General features: G+C 38.5%; 2 protein-coding genes across 6 annotated transcripts in view; both read right to left on the bottom strand.

The window, feature by feature from the left end:
* tfeb (transcription factor EB) overlaps nucleotides 1–3,063 on the bottom strand; it is an 87,400-nt gene extending 84,337 nt beyond the window's left edge. For 2 of the 4 annotated variants that reach the window (XM_007247755.4, XM_007247756.4), the window contains exon 1: nucleotides 2,819–3,063. The gene's annotated coding sequence lies outside the window, so the exon portion shown is untranslated. Of the gene's footprint in view, nucleotides 1–916; nucleotides 1,727–2,818 lie in introns of those variants that run through there. The other 2 variants (XM_007247757.4, XM_049471859.1) reach the window with 2 other exon arrangements.
* A 1,137-nt stretch (nucleotides 3,064–4,200) lies between these two features.
* Nucleotides 4,201–18,645, bottom strand: tmem183a (transmembrane protein 183A). Of its 2 annotated transcripts, none has more exons than XM_022682714.2 (8): nucleotides 18,576–18,645; nucleotides 16,160–16,249; nucleotides 13,544–13,711; nucleotides 13,267–13,426; nucleotides 11,157–11,337; nucleotides 9,909–9,989; nucleotides 9,656–9,811; nucleotides 4,201–7,819 (listed from the first exon to the last, which is right to left on the bottom strand). In XM_022682714.2, the coding sequence occupies exons 1-8, from the start codon at nucleotides 18,610–18,612 to the stop codon at nucleotides 7,634–7,636; spliced, it is 1,059 nt and encodes a 352-aa protein (XP_022538435.1). In that variant the 5' UTR covers nucleotides 18,613–18,645; the 3' UTR covers nucleotides 4,201–7,633. The 2 variants fall into 2 exon arrangements, with proteins under 2 accessions (XP_022538435.1, XP_007247822.1); XM_007247760.4 differs by lacking the exon at nucleotides 18,576–18,645 and adding an exon at nucleotides 17,230–17,450.
* Nucleotides 18,646–20,434: the final 1,789 nt, after the last annotated feature.

Genomic DNA, 20,434 nt, shown 5'->3' with positions numbered 1-20,434 from the left:
ATTCTGAACAGATTTCGTTCATTTAAACAGTCCAAAAAATTTTTAAAGAGCTACGTTTTGACGCCAAACTTATTAAAAATAAATATATATATTTTTTCAGTTTATGGGGCAGGTCGGGTCAGGCTCAGGCAGAACATGCACAGGCTCAGGCCGGGTCAGGCTGGATTTTTTGGGCCTGATCTAAGCTCTAACTCCCTCTGCCTGTATCAGTCAATAATAGTCAACAAACAGAAAAATGAGTTAATCTAGAAAAACCCTTGGACTGACGTGAACCCGTAAATTAGGATTCAAGGCCTCGCCCACCTTGGCTTGCGACCGCCCACTGCAGAGCTGTGAGGGACCGACGCAGTGCTGCTAGTCAATCAGAAACATTTGCATGTCATGAATATTAATGATAAGTGCCAAAATCTCAACATTCTTTTTCACCGCAAAATTAATTAATAAAGACCTTTAATCCAATACTTCAATAAACTGACAAAACTAATTGACAAAAAGTAAATAAAGCTCCCTAGATTTAGGGATGCACGATATTGGAAACATTTTACATTGCAAATGTTCTTTTTTCGACAATATATATTGCGATATTAAACAACGCAGGGCCCATGACATCACCAGCCCCGCCCCCACCCATGCACTGTCTCACGTCCGGACCGGTCAAGAGCTGAGTCAGTGTCGAGCGCTCAAAACCCGAAGAAAAACAGCAAAACTACAGTAATCAACCCTTTAATCAGGCATTTAAATTATTTTATCTTTTTAAAAGATAAATAAGATTGTTTTTCTGGGGTTAAAAGCACAAATTCAGCTGGAACCAGAAATATCTGTGCAAAACTGTGCTGAACTGAGGTGCACGGCTTTCGACACAAGCCCATGCTTACAAGCACGTGCCCAACCATGTGGATGGAGGCCATGCGGTTACCTCGTGTTTACTCCTGCTCCCCCTTCACGCTTCTCAGGCAGCAGCAGCCTGTCACTCACACAGACACAGAGACAGCGCTGTGTATCTGCTTCTAGTGTCAAGAATCAAAACACTGCAACATGACGTGTTTGATTTAATTGCCTTAAGTGACATCGCACGTCCTGCGATGTGACTATTACGCACGCGTACATCATGATGACGATGCTTAAACAATATAACAATAATAATAATCATCGTGGTAAATCTCATTACCATTTTAGTGCCCAACATGTTGTCAAACACTTCCCTCCTCACCCACCGGCAGGCTGAGTATTTCACAGGCCTCTCAGGGGAGGGACAGAAATAGCTCCTCTTTACACTGTGTGTAAATAGAGTTGGTACCTCTTTACAGGTGGGAGGGGCAGGAGAGGCTGGTTAGACTTACAGGTTATAATGTTTTCCTGTTTTATTAATTTATTATTTTACCATAATCCTGTTTTCTTTTGGGTGCATTTGGCTTACATTATACAATCTGAGTTTTCCAAAAGTGAAAATGGTGAAAAAAACGTCAAAGAGGTGTGAGTACAGACCTACAGCGAATCACTGTACTGTAAGAGTCAGGCCTATCTCGATAATTACTATAACGATTTATTGTACAATATACAGGGCATGACCTAAACCATTTTTGATGACCTTGATATTGCCCAGAGTGTTTAAAAACTTTAATGCTTAAATACTTACATTTTTTCACATTTCAAAGTTTATAAACACTTTGTCTGTGACAGAATACAGACATACACACTTATTGTTGTGTTGTTGATTTTTCTTTTTTTGGTGAGTACACGTCATGTGAAACAAAAAAAAAGATAAAAGAATTATTCTAACTTAACTCACAATTTAAATGAATACAATTAGTTATAACTGGTGTTAAATTATTAAATATCCAATATTAAATCATAATACATAAAGCAATAACAGACAGACCCAAACTGAACTGTTCAAACTGAACAACAACCAAAACAAATAATGCACTCTGCTGTGTTTAGTCAGAAGTGTTAGGACAGACGTTTTGGGTCAAGCGTGTTAGGACAAATGTGTTAGGACAGAAGTGCTGGGTCAGAAGTGTTAGGACAGAAATGTTGGGACAGAAGTGCTGGGTCAGAAGTGTTAAAACAGAAGTGTTAGGACAGAAATGTTGGGTCAGTAGTGTTAGGACAGAAGTGTTGGGACAGAAGAGTTAGGACAAAAGTGTTAGGTCAGAAGTGTTGGGTGAGAAGTGTTGGGTGAGAAGTGTTAGGTCAGAAGTGTTAGGTCAGAAGTGTTGGGTGAGAAGTGTTTGGTCAGAAGTGTTGGGTCAGAAGTGTTGGGACAGAAGAGTTAGGACAAAAGTGCTAGGTCAGAAGTGTTGGGTGAGAAGTGTTTGGTCAGAAGTGTTGGGACAGAAGTGTTAGGTCAGAAGTGTTGGTTTAGAAGTTTTGAGACAGAAGTGTTGGGACAGAAGTGATGGGACAGAAATGTTGGGGCAGAAGTGTTTGGACAGAAGTGATGGGACAGAAATGTTAGGGCAGAAGTGATGGACAGAAATGTTAGGGCAGAAGTGTTAGGACAGAAGTGTTGGGTCAGAGGTGTTAGGAAAAAAAGTGTTAGTTCAGATGTGTTGGGTCAGTAGTTTTGGGACAGAAGTGTTGGGACAGAAGTGTTAGGACAGAAATGTTAGGACAGAATTGTTTGGACAAAAATGTTAGGTCAGTAGTGTTGGGACAGAAGTGTTGGGACAGAAGTGTTAGGACAGAAGTGTTGGGTCAGAAGTGTTAGGACAGAAGTGTTAGGACAGAAATGTTGGGACAGAAGTGTTAGGATAGAAGTGTTGGGTCAGAAGTGTTGGGACAGCGGGAGTGAGGGGGGCGGAGTGATATCGCTTACCCGCTGAAGGTCAGACGGTACACTCAGTCCGGAGCTGGTGGTTTAAACACCCCGCGGCTCGGTTCCGCTCTCAGACTCTCAGAGTCGCGCCGGTAGCGGCTCTGCTCTCCTCTGCTGGCGGTTAAAGTGTCGGACAGTCTCTCCGCTGCCGCTCCAGAACTTTCCGCGGTCCGCGCGCTCCGGTACTGCCGCCCGCTCTCTATCCGCGCTCTGCGCTGCTGGTGCGGCTCGCGCTGCGCCTCTCTGGTCACCTGTACACACTTGTGACAGCGCGGCCACCAATCACAGCGCGCTGATGCATTGTGGGAAGTGTAGTTGGAAGCGGTTAGATGCTTATTACGCATTTATTTTATATTTTTCATGAAAACAAAATGCTATTACATATATATTTTTTTACTTAAATAATTTTTAAATAATTACTTTTCTCTTTTTTATTTTTATTTTAATGTATTGTGTATATTATCTTTATTTTATCTTTCAAAACGTATTTTATTTTGTAAATTAAATATTTTCAAGCTTTTCTTATTGTAATCTTTTTCTTTTTTAAATGTTCGTGTTTTTTATTTTTTATCTTTTTAATATTTTTATTATTGTATTATGTATTAAAATGTATTAATATTATTATTTATTGTATATTTTAAATATTTGTACATATTGGATTGTTTTTCTTTTAAATACTTTATTATACATTACTGTGTATTTTAAATGTTTTTATTATTAATCTTTCACTTTTTTTGTAAGTTTAAAAGGTATAGTTTTCCTTATTGTATTCCTTTTCACTTTTAAATGTTTATTTCTGATCTTTTAAATATTTATTTTATTGCTTATTTTAAATGTTTCTATTCTTACATATTGTTTTCTTTTTTATTTTAAATACTTTTATTTTATAATGTATTTTATATGTTTTTATTTTGCCTTCTTGCATTTTTTTAGTTCCTACTTTTATTTGATTTGGTCTTTGAATTAGTTTAATTTTTAGGCAAATTTGATTCTTTATGCCTTTTAAGCATTCATAATTTTATTTTATTTTGTGTTTTGAGCTGAAAAGCTCTGGAATATAATTGATTTCCGAACTCCTAAAACATTATGAATATGAACTCTGCGTTTCTTTATTTCAGCCATTTTTCAATTTCTGCAAATAAAGGATCTAAATTACAATATTTTTAATCGGAATTTGGGTGAAATGTTGTCTGTAGTTTATAGAATAAAACAACAATGATGACTTTACTCAAACATATACCTATAAATAGCAAAATCAGAGAAACTGAAGTCTCTTCATTTTTTCCAGATCTGTATATATAGAGCTTTTCTTACACTCTGAAACCACAAGGCGGCAGCATTTCTCTTCTCCACCACCAAAAGCAAAACAAAAACAACATAAATCACTGTCAGCTTGATCTTTTTATTACAACAGACATGTCACAACCCAGTCACTCAAATAAAACCATCTGCAAGCTTTCAATGAAGAACCAAACAAACAAAAATAATCTATTGGATTTCAGCACCACATCTTAAAAGAAACTAAGAAACTGAATTTGAACTGAGTGACATTATAGCTGTATGTGCAAATCAATAATACTTAAAAGTTAAAAATAAACCTCTGAATTCTGTACACCCACCCACAAGCCGTTCAAACAGCCAAACATGCAGGACTGTAGAGCTGGAAAGCTGCATTTAGCATTCGACCCTATGAAGTAATAACACTCAAAAGTCTAGAAAACAGTGACTCCTTGGCCCTACAGTGCTAACACAGAGCTAACAGCTACTCAGAGTGGTTTACATTACATCAACAATGAGCTCCATTGAGTTCAGAACACACCACTGGAAAGGCAAGAGGGGTGGTGGGTGGAGCCAAGAACAAGATCACTATCAGTTTGCCCTCTGCAGAACAGCTCTTTATAGGTCAAAGCAGAAAATATTACATAAAAAAATAACTAAAATCAGCTGCCTTTCTATGTAGCTTACAAAAAAATGTTAAATCTGAATTTTGAATATTTTAATTATATTTAAAAGCATAAATTAATAAAAAAAACTTTAATTTTTTTTTTTAGATGAAGAAAAAAAAAATCAGTTCAAAATTCAGAAATACAAATTCATGCATAAGGACAAACAAATAAATAGCATTGCTAAATTTAAAATAATTCAACTTCTTAAACACCACAATAATATAATTAAAACACACAAAATTCAGACTCAACCCTTAAGCTCCATACCTTTAAAATCATTCTGAATTAAAACAATTTCCTCCTTTTTTTATCATAAAATGATTGTTTTGCACGTGTTCAGCTTAATTTAACTTTAATTTGTAATCAGAGCACAATACCATCACCAACCGACACGTATCCCAATACACAGACTTTTTAGATCAATTATACATAAAGGCTGTATTCAGACTCCAGACAAACTGGATTTGTTCCTCAGATCAGATCTATTGAAATTAATGACTGCATTGCCATCATTCTGGATTTGATGTGAGGGACGAGAAAAAAAAAAAATCTAAAATCTGATTCCAGCAACCTGACCAAGTCCATCTCTTTTCACACAAGCTTTTTTTTCAACCCCAGACATTCAGTCAAGGGCAAAAGCTATTCCTTTTTGTCCAATAAAAATAATAAATAATAGAAAGCAGCCACCAGCTGAAGCGTATGTGAAACTACACACAGAAAACAGAAAAGTGACATATAGGAAGGTAAATCTGTACAAATACAATTGTAATCGCATTTCAAACCAATTCCAAATGAGGTCTGGATCAGATTTGCTAAAATCGGATTTGCGCTGACAGTCTGAATACAGCCAAAATGAATCAAACCTTTTCTGATTTACATATCATTTGTGTGTGTGTGTGTGTGTGGGTGCATGTGTGTTACATATATTACAAATCAGCCATTATCAACAGAGCCTGACCAGAGCAGTGGATTAAACTAGGACGACACAAGAATGAAAAAGTACACGCAAAGAGACTATGTTGCTTCCTCATCCCGCGTTCACACTGGCAAGTCTCTTGTGGGTGTGTTCAATGATGTTTGCGCATTGTGAGTGGGTGTGTATCACTTTAGCTGGTTAGCATGCCAGCAATCTTCCTCTTGAGCCATCTTCTACTTGCTTCCAAGCTTTATTTGTCTCCAAAGTGCCTCTGTATTTGTGCAATGCTTCATATAAAACAAATGGCAAAAACTGTTAGCGGTTAGCGATCATTAGCCTCTCTGTCGTGTTCAGAACAGTTCACCCTGCTGCGATTATGAACGAAGTACGGTAGGAATCTAAAGTTCACAAAGCACAAGGTGGAAACCTCGGATCCCCTTGTTTGTGATTGTTTCAAAGAATTTGCCTGGTTAATCGGTGTAAAATGTTGCTTCGCCGCATCACAATCTCAACCCCTGTTATCACTTGTCACTCTGTAGCTTGAAAACGAAGCTTGGGTAAAAGTAGCAGGCATTGTTGATGTTTCTGGTGGGTTGGTAGCCTGTTAGACAGCTTACTAGATTAGCCAGCATGCTAACCAGCCATACAGATACACGCAAAAAAGGACAACAGCCCAAACACGCCCAAAAAAAAAAAAAAAACACACACAGAGGTAGCAGTCACTGTTGGGGTCTGTTGTGTTGGTAGCCTGTTAAGTAGCTTACTAGATTAGCTAGCATGCTAACCAGCCACGCAAAAGTGCAAAGCAAATGGCCACAAAACACACACACAAGAAACAAACTTGAGGCAACGTCAGCAACTTGCCAGAGCGAAGATTATGTGTGGACGGAAGTAGCAGACATTGTTGGGGTCTCTGTTGGGATGGAAGCCTGTTAACCTGTTAAAATGCTTTGTCCCGTATACAGGCTAGAGGTGTAGGTGAGACAACACCCTTTTTTCTGCAGTAAAATAACTTCTGTTCAAAGCCCTCAGATTTACAGAATGTAATGTAAGAACATGACTCCTACAGGACTCTTGGGCTGGACGCTGCCTGTTTTCTCTTTACTCCACTTATAATAATTCCAGATCAGTAACAGGAATCACCCCAAATTCTGCATGGTTGAAAAGAGACAAAAACTAGACAAACCTAACAAATCTAAAAGGTTTGTAGGACATTAGCTGTTTGATTTGTATTCAGGAAAAGAGCCAATTTTATTATTTTAATCATTATATAGAAGATTTACTTGACTCATTTTCTATACTTTCTATTACAATTATAATTTTCAGTAATGTTCCTTACCCAACATGAAAGCTTTTTTATGTAATGCTTAAATAGAAATCCTCAAGATTTAGTGGTGTAATGTCAGGCAGACTATTGACAAAAATCCTGGCTTCATAATTAAGTATCTTACTAGATTAGCCAGCATGCTAACCAGCCATGCCAATACACGAAAAATGGCAACTGCCACAAACACACCCACAAAAGACAAATCAGGGACAATGTCAGCAACTTGTCAGCTGCCAGCGTGAACGCAGGGTTACACCTCCTCATTTTAATGTTACAAACCAGCTCTCTACATATAGAGATGCTTAAAGTTGCCCTTATTTCTGTAAAGATCTGAAACCAGTCTTTCCCTTCTTGGTGTGAAAGCATTAAAGCCTACAGCAACTTCAACCCAATGACCACAAAAAGGACAGAACTCAAAAGGTCTGTTTCCACCTGCTATGATAGCTCTACTGCATAACACAAGTATGCCACAAAGCCAATAAAGAAAAGAAAGAAAAAATAAAGAAGAAAAAAGATCTGAGGAAGGACAGGACAGTGCAGGATGACTCTCATAGTAGAAGCAGGCCTTAACTCTTTATTCACTACACACATTGTGGTTGTGCGTGGATCGATGGCAGGGCTGTAATCTAAGTGTATGATATTGTGGGGTACTGAGGGTCCCACCAGTCCATGAGACGAACACTGTGGACGGGGTCCAGCACCACCTGGATGCCCTGCTCCCCTCGTAACTTCTTGCCCCGGACAACGGGGGAGTCCTGGAACTCCAGCCGTACCCGGTGGTGCCTCATATCTGTGCTCACGTTAATGTTGAACTGCAAGACAAGAAAAGATGGATTCAGGTTAGTTTACGTGTTATTGATTAGGATTATCAGCATTGGGTTGTGTTAGGAATCAAGAGATATGCTGAATCACTACGAAAATTAAAGGCTCAAACGATAAAGGGCTGGACGATATGGGAAAAAAAAATCAATAATCACAATATACTTCTTAATTAAAGTAGATACAATGCAATTTCCATACTAAATAAAAAAAAACTGTATAAAAGCCTCTCTCTTTGTGTACATAAAATACGCACTGATAGAGCTGCTGGGTGATATGGTAAAAATATTAGACGACAATATTTTAAGACATCAGCAGTGGCAGACTCTGCTAAACCAATACAATCCAATTAAACTGTTCTTTTTTTTCCCTTTAAACACTCTGTAATGAAATGGACACTTGGGTCAGTGTTCTTAAAGTACTGATGTTATTTCTTGATATGCTTACTATCAATACGCTAAGAAAATGTATCACAATACGATAAAATAGATATATTGTCCAGCTCTACGCCCACATAAAGGTCAAACATAAATAGAATAAAATAAACAATACTTGATTATACAAAGCCTTTAAAATACTATAGGAGCGCTTAAAACAAATAAATAAATAAATAAATAAATAACCAAGTTGCCTTAATATAAATAAAATTAATTCCAATATAGGCATATTTGGAATGATTGGCTATCAATCTGCATTATGAAAAAAAAAAAAAAGGCAAAAGCAAGTAATTTTTGAAGCATAAAATTTTGGGAGCAAAGAATAATATCCTGTAACCTGTAGCACTACTTTTGCTGAACACATGTTGGTGGACTATATTCTATTCTATTTAAAACACATTGCCAAAACATCTGGCATTCCTCTGTATGTTTATCTATACCAATATTTGCTCATAGTCAAAAATTATAAATGTGTTTGAATAGAAATGCAATCAGATAATAATCTGATTTGAGTCTATTTTCAGAAATTCTCAAATTATTCTAAAATGAACCAGTGCTGCACAATATATCCTTTAAAAGCTGCCATCGTAAGGTACAATTTTCACAGTGCAGAACTTTCCGCACATGTTTTGGACATATAAAGGGCATTCAAATCCCACGTTCAGCTGTTTCTATCATTTTAAAGCTACAGAGAAGCTAAAAACAGGAGCCACTTGCACAGCAAGCAGAGATGGAGGGCAAGGCAGAAATAATCGCAGACTAATCGCAAAAATAATTGTTTCTAAATTAATCATTAGTTGCAGCTAGAGTTCCTAGGGCCGAGATTTCCCACCACTTTCCTTGAGCGTGGTCAGGCTAAAAAAAAAGATTTTATATAAAGCTATGATGTCATAATCACAATATAGCAAGTCAAAAGTAACAAATGAAACTGTATAAAAAAAAGTGAGCATGCAGCTGTTTTTAAATCTTTTTCTTAATGATAGGTCTATGCTTCTTCAGTGTTGCAATGTTAATTAACATCATTCTGAACAGATTTCGCTCATTCAAACAGCTCAGAAATGTTTTTATAAAGCTCAATTTTAAAAGCTCTTTACTAAAAAAAAAAACCCTTGTGTTTAAATCAGGCTCGGGATCAAGATGGCAGTTTTTAGGGCGGATCGTGCTCGGGCTGGATTTTTTGGGCCCAATCTAAGCTGGGCAATATGCAAGCAATATGCACAGTCATCATGCAAACCTACAGTCAATCACCTGACTGACAGTGCTGCTAAAAAGCCTTTTCAATTCTGTACTTTGATCACAGGCAGATCAGGTCTTTGCTATCTAATCACAACGGTGAGGGTCAATAACAGATTAACCGGCAATCAGCAATCAGAGCAACGTCGTGTCACTAACCAGAGTTAGTGTCATGCCCATGACCACAGAGATGAAGATGAAGTTGAGCGTAGTGACTCGCAGCAGGTAGCAGTCCGAGTCCGGGTTAGTGAGGACGTCCTTATACTGTCTGGGAAGCTCCAAACCTCTGCTGCAGCCGTTCTTCACCTTCACAGGCTGCAAGTTAAAGACATCAATGACTAATCTGACACCACCTGTAGCAATGTGACCCTAGAGTAGAGTCATAAATCTAAAAGTAGAAACTTTACAGTACCTGCTTCACAAATTTGAAGTTGAATTCCCACATGGGTTCAGTTCGACTCCCAGACACCTTGTTGACCCAAAACAACAAACACTGTAATAGATAGGGGAAAGAAATGGATGACTGTTATATAGCTTGAATGACACAACAAGGGCAAAGAAGGGTTGAGAACCCATTTGCACCACATTATTGAGGTCCTTTTTTTCTCAAATTTGTGTCCCATTTTCCCCTCAATTTGGAAGGCCAACTACCCAACCAACTTATTAGGACCCTGCCCCCCCCAAGCACTACTGATGGCGCAACACTAGGAGGGTGAAAACTAGCACATGCCTCCTCAGACACATGTGAAGTCATCCACCACTTCTTTTCCATCAGCTGATGGCAAGCTACTAAATAGTCATTTTAAAAATACTCAAAGGCCCAATTCCATTTCACCCTTTGGTCTCACCACTTAGCCCTACCGCTCTTTTTTATTATTATTATTTTTTTTGCACATGCACGCCTAGGGATAGGGTGTCCCGATTCTTGTTAAACTGAAGTGGTACGTTAGGGGGGGGGAAGGTGTTAGGGAAACATGGCCCTGTAAACAGAGATTCTTCAGAGGCACACTCCAAACAGAGGATTATGAGAATCACTGGCAAGATGGCAATGGCACAAGCAACCAAAAAAAAACCCCAAATGTAAGTATTTTCCTTCTATTATTATCATCAATATGTTACCATAGTTTAATGTGTAGTTTCAATGTTTCATGGCCATTTTCTTCATATAACTCTCAACAATCGCTTGTAGTTTGTCTTAGTAGCTAGCTAGCTAAGCTAACTTTACGGTTCCACCTTGAATGGTGCAACAAATGGCAGAGACTGCAGCATTTATGGTGAAATGGAAATATAAAAAGTTAATAAAAGCTAGCTCTACATTACAGTGGAATTAAAGAATGGGCAATAATAATTAATTGCTGTCCAACTGGCCCCCTCCTGAAGACATATGATGCTCCAAAGTTAAGTAGTTAAGCAGCAGCTAGGTTGCTGAACATCAAGCGTGCCACTGCTAGCTGTTATAAATCTGTGTCAGGTTCTTAAAGGGTTATCCCAATTCTTATGGGAGGATTTTAACCCTTTCCCACATAACTCTCTTCCAAAGAGGAAGGATTACAATCGAAAACAAGGGGCGTGGGTACAAAAAAATAAAAAATAAAAAGCAGAAATGGTCTTCCATAAAGAACAGTGCGATTATTCTGCTTATTTTGACCAAAGTGCAAACCTTAGAATTGAGTAGTGTGGTTGGAGTAGACTCTGGCAGAGGGGGGCACTTGGATACTCTCAGACTGAATGGCTCGTACAGATGAAAGAGGGAGCGGATCACGCGAGCACGGAGACAATACATCCTCGTAATGGAGCCTGGCTGAAGGCGAGAAGGGAGGTCTGCATCAAGATTGTAGTGTCTGAGTGAGAAAGAGAAAGAAAATGATAAAAACAAAAAGCAGGGGGAAATTAAGTTATCAGTAACAGCATCACTCTTATTTAGTCACAGTTAAAGAAAAAGCAGTGGAAGTAGAGCGTATACTACTCATCTAAATATAACAGAAATCAATTGAACAAAACCATTTTCACAGTTTGTCTCTAATCGAAAGTGGCAAGCCTTATTTAAGGAACAATTGTAATTCTCATTTATAATTAGGCTTAAATTACTTGCCTTAAATTATTAAACCATTATTGGTGCATTGTTTAAAGCTCACTTCGTCGTCCTTATTCAATGAGGTAAGCCAGTTATGTAAGATGTTAAGCTAATAAAATTTAAAACTGACAATGATCAACATTTTTTATGACAGATACTGATACAGAAACAACAGGTTTTCATTTAAAAAAGCATATACTTTCAATAACTAAAGTTCTATAATTAATAGGGGTGTCACGATTCTCTAAATCCTCGATTCGATTTTATTTCCGATTTGAGGGTCACGATTCGATTCAATTCTCGATTTTCTTTTTTATTATATATTTACATTTTATTATTTTATGCCTCATAAAATTTAAATAATATATTATTTATTATTATTATTATTATTATTATTATTATTATTTATTAATATATATATGGTAATGCCATCTAGTGACTTTTTTGGTAGCAACAGTGTGCACTATTAAAACTGCAACGTGCAAAATAAAATAAAAAAATAAAAAAATAGGAACAATTAAAGCCTTAACAAACTGAACTCTATCCTACTATAACAGTTAAACATGAAAAATAAGACTCGGCCCCTGAGAATTACAAGTTTTTTTCTTTAAGAAAGATATATTATTAACTTTATCTGAGAGAAAGTTGTTTTTTTAATTCAATGGAAAGCAACAGGTGTAGTCAATCATAAGTTTAAGATTTTTAATCCACCTCACTGTGATCTATAGTCAGTGTTCTCAAGTCACACTGACACACGCATTTCAGCGAGTTCACACGCTCTCACCTGCGCGCACCCACCCCTCCGTTAGATACAGATACAAAACCTGCGCGCCCAACCCCCGCCCCCCCTCCCCCGTTGGACAGATAAAAAACAATGATCACACTCCCGCCGACACTCAAAACTTGAGAGCCCTGTCTATATTTCTATAAATCCGTTTTCAGTTTCTCCTCCGTGGTTGAAAGGCAGCTGTCTCTCACACAGCAGAACTGAGGGCGGGGCTGCGCTCATGCAGCGGCTCTCTATTTACATGAATAGGATGCGCTGTGTTGGTGCTGCCCCATTTGCGTAGCGCGCGCGGGAGGGATCGTCGATTCTCGTTTTGACTTCGATACTCGAGACCATGACCTCATTTCGATCGATTTCGATAAAATATCGAGATCGTGACACCCCTAATAATTAAGCAATAATACACGAGAGTGAGTGCTATAAATGTGTGAGATCGAGTGACGATCAGCACTGCAGTGCCAATATTACACATTATAGCACAAACCTCAAGTGTATTGTTGCGATTATACAACAGCTCCATTATCACTGTTTATTGAAAGATTTTGGGTTAAAGAAGACGAAAAAAATACGATCTGTTTGGTTATAAAACTCTGCGAGTTGAAATAGTTTAATTGCTGCTCTGTTTGTAGCTGTGCTGTTTGGCTTGTAAGCGCTGCATCGTTGCTATGTTACCTGTATGAGGCGGAGTAATAAATGGAGAGCTTCGGTTGCAGTGTGTTACCGGCTGATAACTGCACTCATAAAATGCCTTTCAGCCAATGACATTGCAGGGTTGGAACTAACTGTATAATGTTATAATCCATAATTATACTTATAAAAATTCAGCTTTGTAAAGTACTAAAAAAATAATAATAATTAATAATAATAAAAAAATATATATATTTTTTTTTTACATATACAGCTCTTTACCTCTTATATAGTCGAGTCCAAAATGCAGCAGTACATGTGACAGCCCAGGAATTTCTGCAGATCAGGGCAAACCTGCAGACGTCTTCAGGACGTATGTATGCAGCGAGTACGTGCCATATATCAATGGGATACTCCTCTCCATCAGAGCTTTCGCTATTTTCTAGAATAGAAGCAGAACAAACACACATTCTCATGTAACACCTACAGACAAATGTCATAGCCATGGTGCACCAGTATGAAAAACACATGTTCTTGTGTTGTACTACAGGAGCGATACCTTTGCGTCTCTTATTTTTCTTCTTACGCGAGACCTTGCCTTCACTGTCACCTTCCTCTGAATCCAGCTCTTCGCTGCTGTCACATACATCTTTACTCACGCCAGCTGCTGACGATAGCACATCTTGAACAGGCCCCTGAGAGGCCTCGAGCCCACAGAGTAATTTTACTGAAAAGAAAAGAAAAAAAAGTTGACATATGTTGTATTATTTATGCCATGACATTGTTAACACTGTTATTGTTTACAGAGTTTAGATTATTTTTGTGTTTGCTGAAAGTTTGAAAAATGTTTACACTAAAGGAAAATTATTGTTGCTGTAGTCTATTCTAGAATATGCTAAACATCATATGTTCTCTCTCAACCCCGCCCAGGTTGACAACTACAGACCGGTCTCACTGCTACCCTTTCTCTCTAAAACACTAGAAAGAGCTGTTTTAAATCAGGTCTCTGGCTTCCTCTCCCAGAATGACCTTCTGGACCAGAACCAATCTGGGTTCAAAAAAGGATACTCTACCGAGACGGCTCTGTTGTCTGTGACTGAAGCGTTGAAAACTGCCAGAGCTGCAGGTCAGTCCTCAGTGCTCGTTCTGCTGGACCTCTCGGCCGCATTTGACACAGTCAACCATGACTTCCTCCTAACTATACTCTCAAACATGGGGATCGCAGACAATGTGCTGTCATGGTTCAGATCGTACCTCACTGGGCGCTCGTTCAAGGTGTCGTGGCAAGGACAGCTGTCCTCAGCCCGCTCCTTATCCACTGGGGTTCCCCAAGGTTCGGTACTGGGACCCCTTCTCTTCTCCACATACACCATCTCTCTTGGTCAGGTTATCCGCTCACACGGATTTTCCTACCATTGCTTTGCTGATGACACCCAGCTATACCTGTCGTTCTCACCTGAAGATCACTCAATCTCCGCACGGATATCGCATTGTCTCTCTGACATATCCTCATGGATGAAGGAGCATCACCTTCAATTAAATCTCTCAAAGACTGAACTTCTGGTTATACCAGCAAAACCGTCTTTTCAACACAACTTATAAGTATCGACTCTCTCTCACCGACAAAGGTTGCTAGGAACCTGGGTGTTCTGGTTGATGACCAACTCTCCTTCACGCACCATGTGGCCTCGGTTGCCCGGTCCTGCCGCTTTCCGCTCTATAAAATCCGAAAAATTAGACCGTTCTTGACGCAACAGGCCACCCAACTCCTGGTGCAAGCGGTCGTCATCTCACGCCTCGACTAGTGCAATGCCCTGCTAACTGGCCTCCCGGCCTGTGTAGTAAAACCACTCCAGATGATCCAGAACGCAGCAGCACATCTGGTCTTCAACCAGCCAAAACGGGCACATGTCACCCCGCTGCTCATTGAGCTCCATTGGCTACCAGTTGATGCTCGCATCAAATTCAAAGCTCTTACAATCGCCTACAAGGTGATGACAGAACAGGCTCCTTCCTACCTGCACTCGCTCCTGAAGGCTTACGCTACCTCCCGGCCGCTGCGCTCCTCCAGTGAACGTCGCCTCGCTTTGCCAAAAACTCACACAAAGCAATCCAGACTGTTCTCATACAGAGTTCCCCAATGGTGGAACAAACTACCTTCCACTACCAGATCAGGAGAATCTCTCGCTATCTTTAAGAAACTCCTGAAGACAGAGCTCTTCAAAGAGCACTTACTCTCTTAAACACCTCTAACACACTAACTACTTCTATCCTCATTTCCTTCTTCCTCTCCTTCACTCCTTTATCCTATTATTCCCCTTTGTCCTCCTTTTATCCCTATCCAAAGATGTTTTACCTTTAAACTTATTTTACATTGTACTCAACTATTGTAAGTCGCTTTGGACAAAAGCGTCTGCCAAATGTAATGTAATGTAATGTGTTTCGTTATATTACCAAAAATACCTAAAAAGACCTACATATAGTATTTATGGCCTAGTTTCTTATGTCTGAAGATTACAATCAGAATTTCAGAAAAATACAAAAATGTATAAATAAATAAAGCATTTATCTATTTTAACATTACTGCATTGTGGAACAAACGTAAGTTGGATTATACCATCAGAATTTGTTTCAAAATGCCAAAAAAAAAAAAAAAAAAATCAGGGTCCAACTTTTTTGCTGTTTGTAAAAAAAAAGGGGGGGGGGGGGGGGGCTTTCCTATTTTTTAATTAGTTAAAAATTCACTTTTCAAAACTTTAAGAGGTATAAACACAAAAATTAGAAAATTATTCTGCTATTATGATCTGTTTTATAATAATTTTCTAACATATATTGATTAGCCTAGTAGTATTTATCATTTTGTTATCTTTTATTTTGTTTTATGTTGTTCAATTTCATAAGTATGTTGTATCTATGAGTACTTCATATTCGTATTTGTCTGAAGTTATTTGTATAGTTCCTTGTTGTGGTTAAAAATAAAAAAATAAGAGTCGACCAGACTTCTGCTATAGACTCTCTGTGGAGTAAGAGTGGGCGATATGGCACCGATATAATATTGCTATATTTCATGGTATTTTCGCGATAATGATACTCTTGGCTACTGTGGAGTTCTGAAGCCAGATTCTATCGGGGAATGGATGAGGAGGAGTTCATTCATCGATTCTTCAGAGCTTACCTTCTTTTTCTATCGCATTAGCAACTGCCTTCTTCACTCTCCCGGACTTCACAACGGCGGGATCCGCGTTGGCGTAGTCAGCCACCGTCACTGCGGGGCAAACAGGGGGAAAAGTCACACAAGCAGCTTCAACAACCGGGGAAAAGTCACATTAGCACAGCATGCTAACTCAACTGAGTCGGTGTTCTGTCGAGTTCTGCCACCCATCGATACGCGCTTCCTAAAGGCACTGCACTGCGCATGCGCTGTCCTACAGTTATCCATTATTTCTCGTTGTTTTTTTTTGAAGATACATATACAGATATATTTTGCATTAAACAACCAGGACTCACTGTCATTGCACAAAAGTGCAAATGATATGAATTGTAATCATGATAACTAACGTTACATGACTACATGCAATAAATATGTCCACTCACTGATATAATTTTACAATAGTACAGTGATTTATGCTTCCACTAAGAACAGTGTATATTTAAACGAAACAATTCCAGAAAAAGCTCCAGGATATTTGGAAAGCCTGAATTAATAGATCAGGATACAGTTTAGAGTTATAAGGAGTGATTATAACCCGTATTTTCTAATTGCTCACTCATTTCTTCTTTTAACATCATCACCTGTCATTAATACATTTGTAATACTAATGTATAATTTGTAGTAATAATGTCAATGGCCTCCGGTTGTTGCATTAATTAATGCACCCAAGAAGAACAGAATTACCATACAAAATGTGGTTCCGCGCATGCGCACTGGTGTTGAAAAGTCCATTTCGATAAGAAGCACAACTCAACAGAACACTGGTTTGACAAGGTAGCATAAATAGACAGAACACCGGCTACACCCATTAGGAACCGCACCTACCGGCTAGCTAACGTTAAACCCGCTAACCAGGTTAACTTAGCTAGGTAAGCTAATGAACTTACTGGAGACTTTCTTTCACTATAACACTGTTATTGCGGCGGTTTAGCTAGCGTTAACTACAGGTATCGTCAAACCCCGGTCCGCTCAATAACAGTTACCGCTAGCCTGAAACCGGCAAGTTAGCGTTAGCCACTAGCCTGCTAACCTACCTGACTCCGAGCAAACATCTCCGGCCCGAAACTTCAGCCGTTTTCGGTTCCCTTTCTTGGGCATGACGACGACGCGAGTGTGTGGCCGTTTACCGAAGCTGCGCGCGCTGCCATGTCTGCAGCAGAGGAGGCGGGAAACGGAAAGGAATGAGAGAGAAAACGGGGTAAGCTCCTCCAGGATCTTCAGCCATCATGGAAGTGACCCGGCCGAGCGGAGCGAGTTAACGCGAGACTTCACAAAGGGGCGAGGACCGGAGCGGCGAGGACTGAGGCGATTGGCTGAGGCGCTTCTGTCCAAACTCGGTCCACCAATCAGGAGTGGGACTTTCAAAAACATTACGTCATGTGTGTATATTTTTTAAGTGAGGCCTTAAAAAATAGATGGCATAAAAGTAGTGATTATACAGCTCTTTGATTTTTTTAAATAAACACCTCTGGAGTCTAATCAAGAGGAAGATGGATGATACTTGAATTGTTGCACCAGGAGTGGCATAAAGACATTCGAAAGCAGTGTGTAAGACTTGTGGAGGAGAACATACAAAGATGCATTAATTAAAAAAAAATTAAAAATAAAAAAACAGGGTTATTCCACCAACTATTTATGAATTTTATTAATATGAACTTGAAAACTCTGAAAGCTTTGCACCTTTTTGTTATTTTGTTATTTCTCACTTTCTGCAAATAAATGCTCTAAATGACAAAATGTTAATTTGCAATTTGGGAGAAATGTTGTCTGTAGTTTATAGAATGAAACAAAAATATTCATTTTACTCAAGCATAAACGTATAAATAGCATCAAATAATCAGAAAAAAACTGATTCAGAAACTGAAGTGAAGTAGTCTCATAATTTTTTCCAGAGCTGTATATAAGGGGTGGGCGATAAAGCTGTGTCTGGGGGAGAAGCTGCTTAAAGAAAACATAAAATATACACCAGAAAGGCGCATTCCAGGCCTACAACGAAAATACTCATGAGCATGAATCATTTACACATTACATTTGTCAATGTTATATAAAGTAGCCCTGACAAATTTACTGTGTAGAACTGCATATTGTTACATTAAATTATATTTAAAAGCATATTTTTTCTATTCTTCCATCTCAAACAATGGACATTTTAGATACACAGACACGTGTTTAAATAATTGTAATTAATTAATTGATTAAACTGTTTTGTGGCTTTGGGGTTAACCATTAACAGTAGGAGAGTAAAACCTGCAGGAAAAAAAAACTGTAATTAGAATTAATATAATGTTTAGTGTTTAAATTATTGTTATTGTAATTGGGCACAACTTTGTTTAGGTGTGCTTTTGCAAACTATATTTTAAATAATTAAATAAAGACATACTTATCTGTGGTTGTTTGCTGTGGTTGGGGCCATCCATGTTTTTATTCAGTGGGGAAACTTTTGTATTTGTTTTGGGGGACTTTTATTGACTGATTGTTTTCCCTCCAAAATGGCAGGAGGTGACATCACAACATTTCCTGTTTGATGCTATTTAAGGCTGTGCAAGGGTTTTGGCTAGGTTTTTGTTATAAAGTCGTTGAGCCTGTTTTAATTATTACTGTGTGAACAGAAAGTTTATTTAATTATGTTTAATAGTGGAAAATAGCTTAAACGTTTAGTTTTTTTTCCCCTTCTTTTTCCTTTTTCCTCTTTAAGAACTGGAGTTTTCTAAACACCACCTTCTTATTTTTGACTCAAAGCATCCTCCCACATTTTTTTTTCAAATCTGGACTTTTAATTTATTCTCCAAAATTAAGCAAGATCCAATTAAAAAAAAAAAACAGCCAAAAAAAAAATGAGTCTGCCGCTCAGTTGCAGATGGAGTTGCTTGTGTTTCAGAGGTTGCCAGTTTGATACCAGGCCTAGCTCATCACTAAGGTTAGCTAGCTCTTCGCTAGCTTCAGTTCACTTCCTGCTAACATTAGTGTGTAATTTAGCTCATTGCTAAGGTTAGCTACCTCGTCACTAGTTTTAGTACTGTCCCAGGTAACATTAGTATTTTAGCTAGCTCATCGCTAAGGTTAGCTAGCTCTTCGCTAGCTTCAGTTCACTTCCGGGTAACATTTGTGTGAAATTTAGCTCATTGCTAAGGTTAGCTAGCATGTTGCTGGCTTTAGTACTATCCCAGGTAACAGTAGTATTTTAGCTAGCTCATCACTAAGATTAGCTAGCTAGCTTCAGTTCACTTCCGGGTAACATTGGTGTGTAATTAAGCTTGTTGCTAAGGTGAGCTAGCCCGTGACTATCTTTAGTACCAAACCAGGTACATTATTATTTTAGCTATCTCATCACTAAGATTAGCTAGCTTGTCGCTAGCTGTGGTTGTCTCCTCTGTAACATTAGTATTTTAGTTAGCTCGTTGCTATGGTTAGCTAGCTCATTGCTACGGAAAGCTAGTTTGTCGCTAGCTTTAGTTCTCTCCTCGGTAACGTTAGTATTTTAGTTATCTCATTGCTACAGTTAGCTAGCTCGTTGCTAAGGTTAGCTAGCTCTTCGCTAGCTTCAGTTCACTTCCCGGTAACATTAGTGTGTAATTTAGCTCATTGCTAAGTTTAGCTAGCTTGTCACTAGCTTTAGTACTATCCCAGGTAACATTACTATTTTAGCTAGCTCATCGCTAAGGTTAGCTAGCTTGTAGCTTTAGTTCTCTCCTCTGCAACATTAGTAGTTTAGTTAGCTTGTTGCTACGGTTAGCTAGTTCATTGCTAAGGTTAGCTAGCTTGCTGCTAACTTTAGTTCTCTCCCTAATAACATTAGTATTTTAGTTAGCTTGTTGCTACGGTTAGCTAGCTCGCTGAGTGCACTACTTTGCACTTACTTCTCCTTGTGCTTTCATTCTAGGTCACAATGATTCACTTAAACAAAGAGTATAACTCCAGTGAGCCTGTTTGTTTCTTGGTTTTATAAATCTTAAAGTGCCCATGGAAGTGATTCGAATGCGAGTTCAGTGATTTTCATGGGTCATAAAAACTTTTCCTAATATATGGTATTGTACAATTACTTTCTAAATACTAGTATTTATAGATACTTGTTTTTTTAAACCTGGATTGTTCAGTGTATTTTTTTATCTAGCATGTAAGCCTATGTGAAACCTCTGATAGTTTGAGGCACAGCCAGTGTGGGAGTGTTTAAATAAAGCTCAGTGAATCAGCGCTTCATGAATTAACTGCACCCTCTTCATTTATATATCGACTCCGGTG

This window comes from Astyanax mexicanus, chromosome 24 (genome assembly GCF_023375975.1).
Source record: "Astyanax mexicanus isolate ESR-SI-001 chromosome 24, AstMex3_surface, whole genome shotgun sequence".
Classification (NCBI taxonomy): Eukaryota; Metazoa; Chordata; class Actinopteri; order Characiformes; family Acestrorhamphidae; genus Astyanax; species Astyanax mexicanus.
Note: the sequence above shows the minus strand (reverse complement) of the source record. Positions and strands in the feature narration are given on the sequence as shown.

What these genes read in the sequence shown, in the direction of transcription:
- tmem183a (XM_007247760.4), bottom strand. Translation starts at nt 17,293, where the DNA reads ATGCCCAAGAAAGGGAACCGAAAACGGCTGAAGTTTCGGGCCGGAGAT. An exon ending in AGATGTTTGCTCGGAGTCAG is followed by an intron (nt 16,250 to 17,229) that starts GTAGGTTAGCAG and finishes TTTGCCCCGCAG; the next exon opens with TGACGGTGGCTGACTACGCC. An exon ending in TGGACTCGACTATATAAGAG is followed by an intron (nt 11,338 to 13,266) that starts GTAAAGAGCTGT and finishes TTTCTCACTCAG; the next exon opens with ACACTACAATCTTGATGCAG.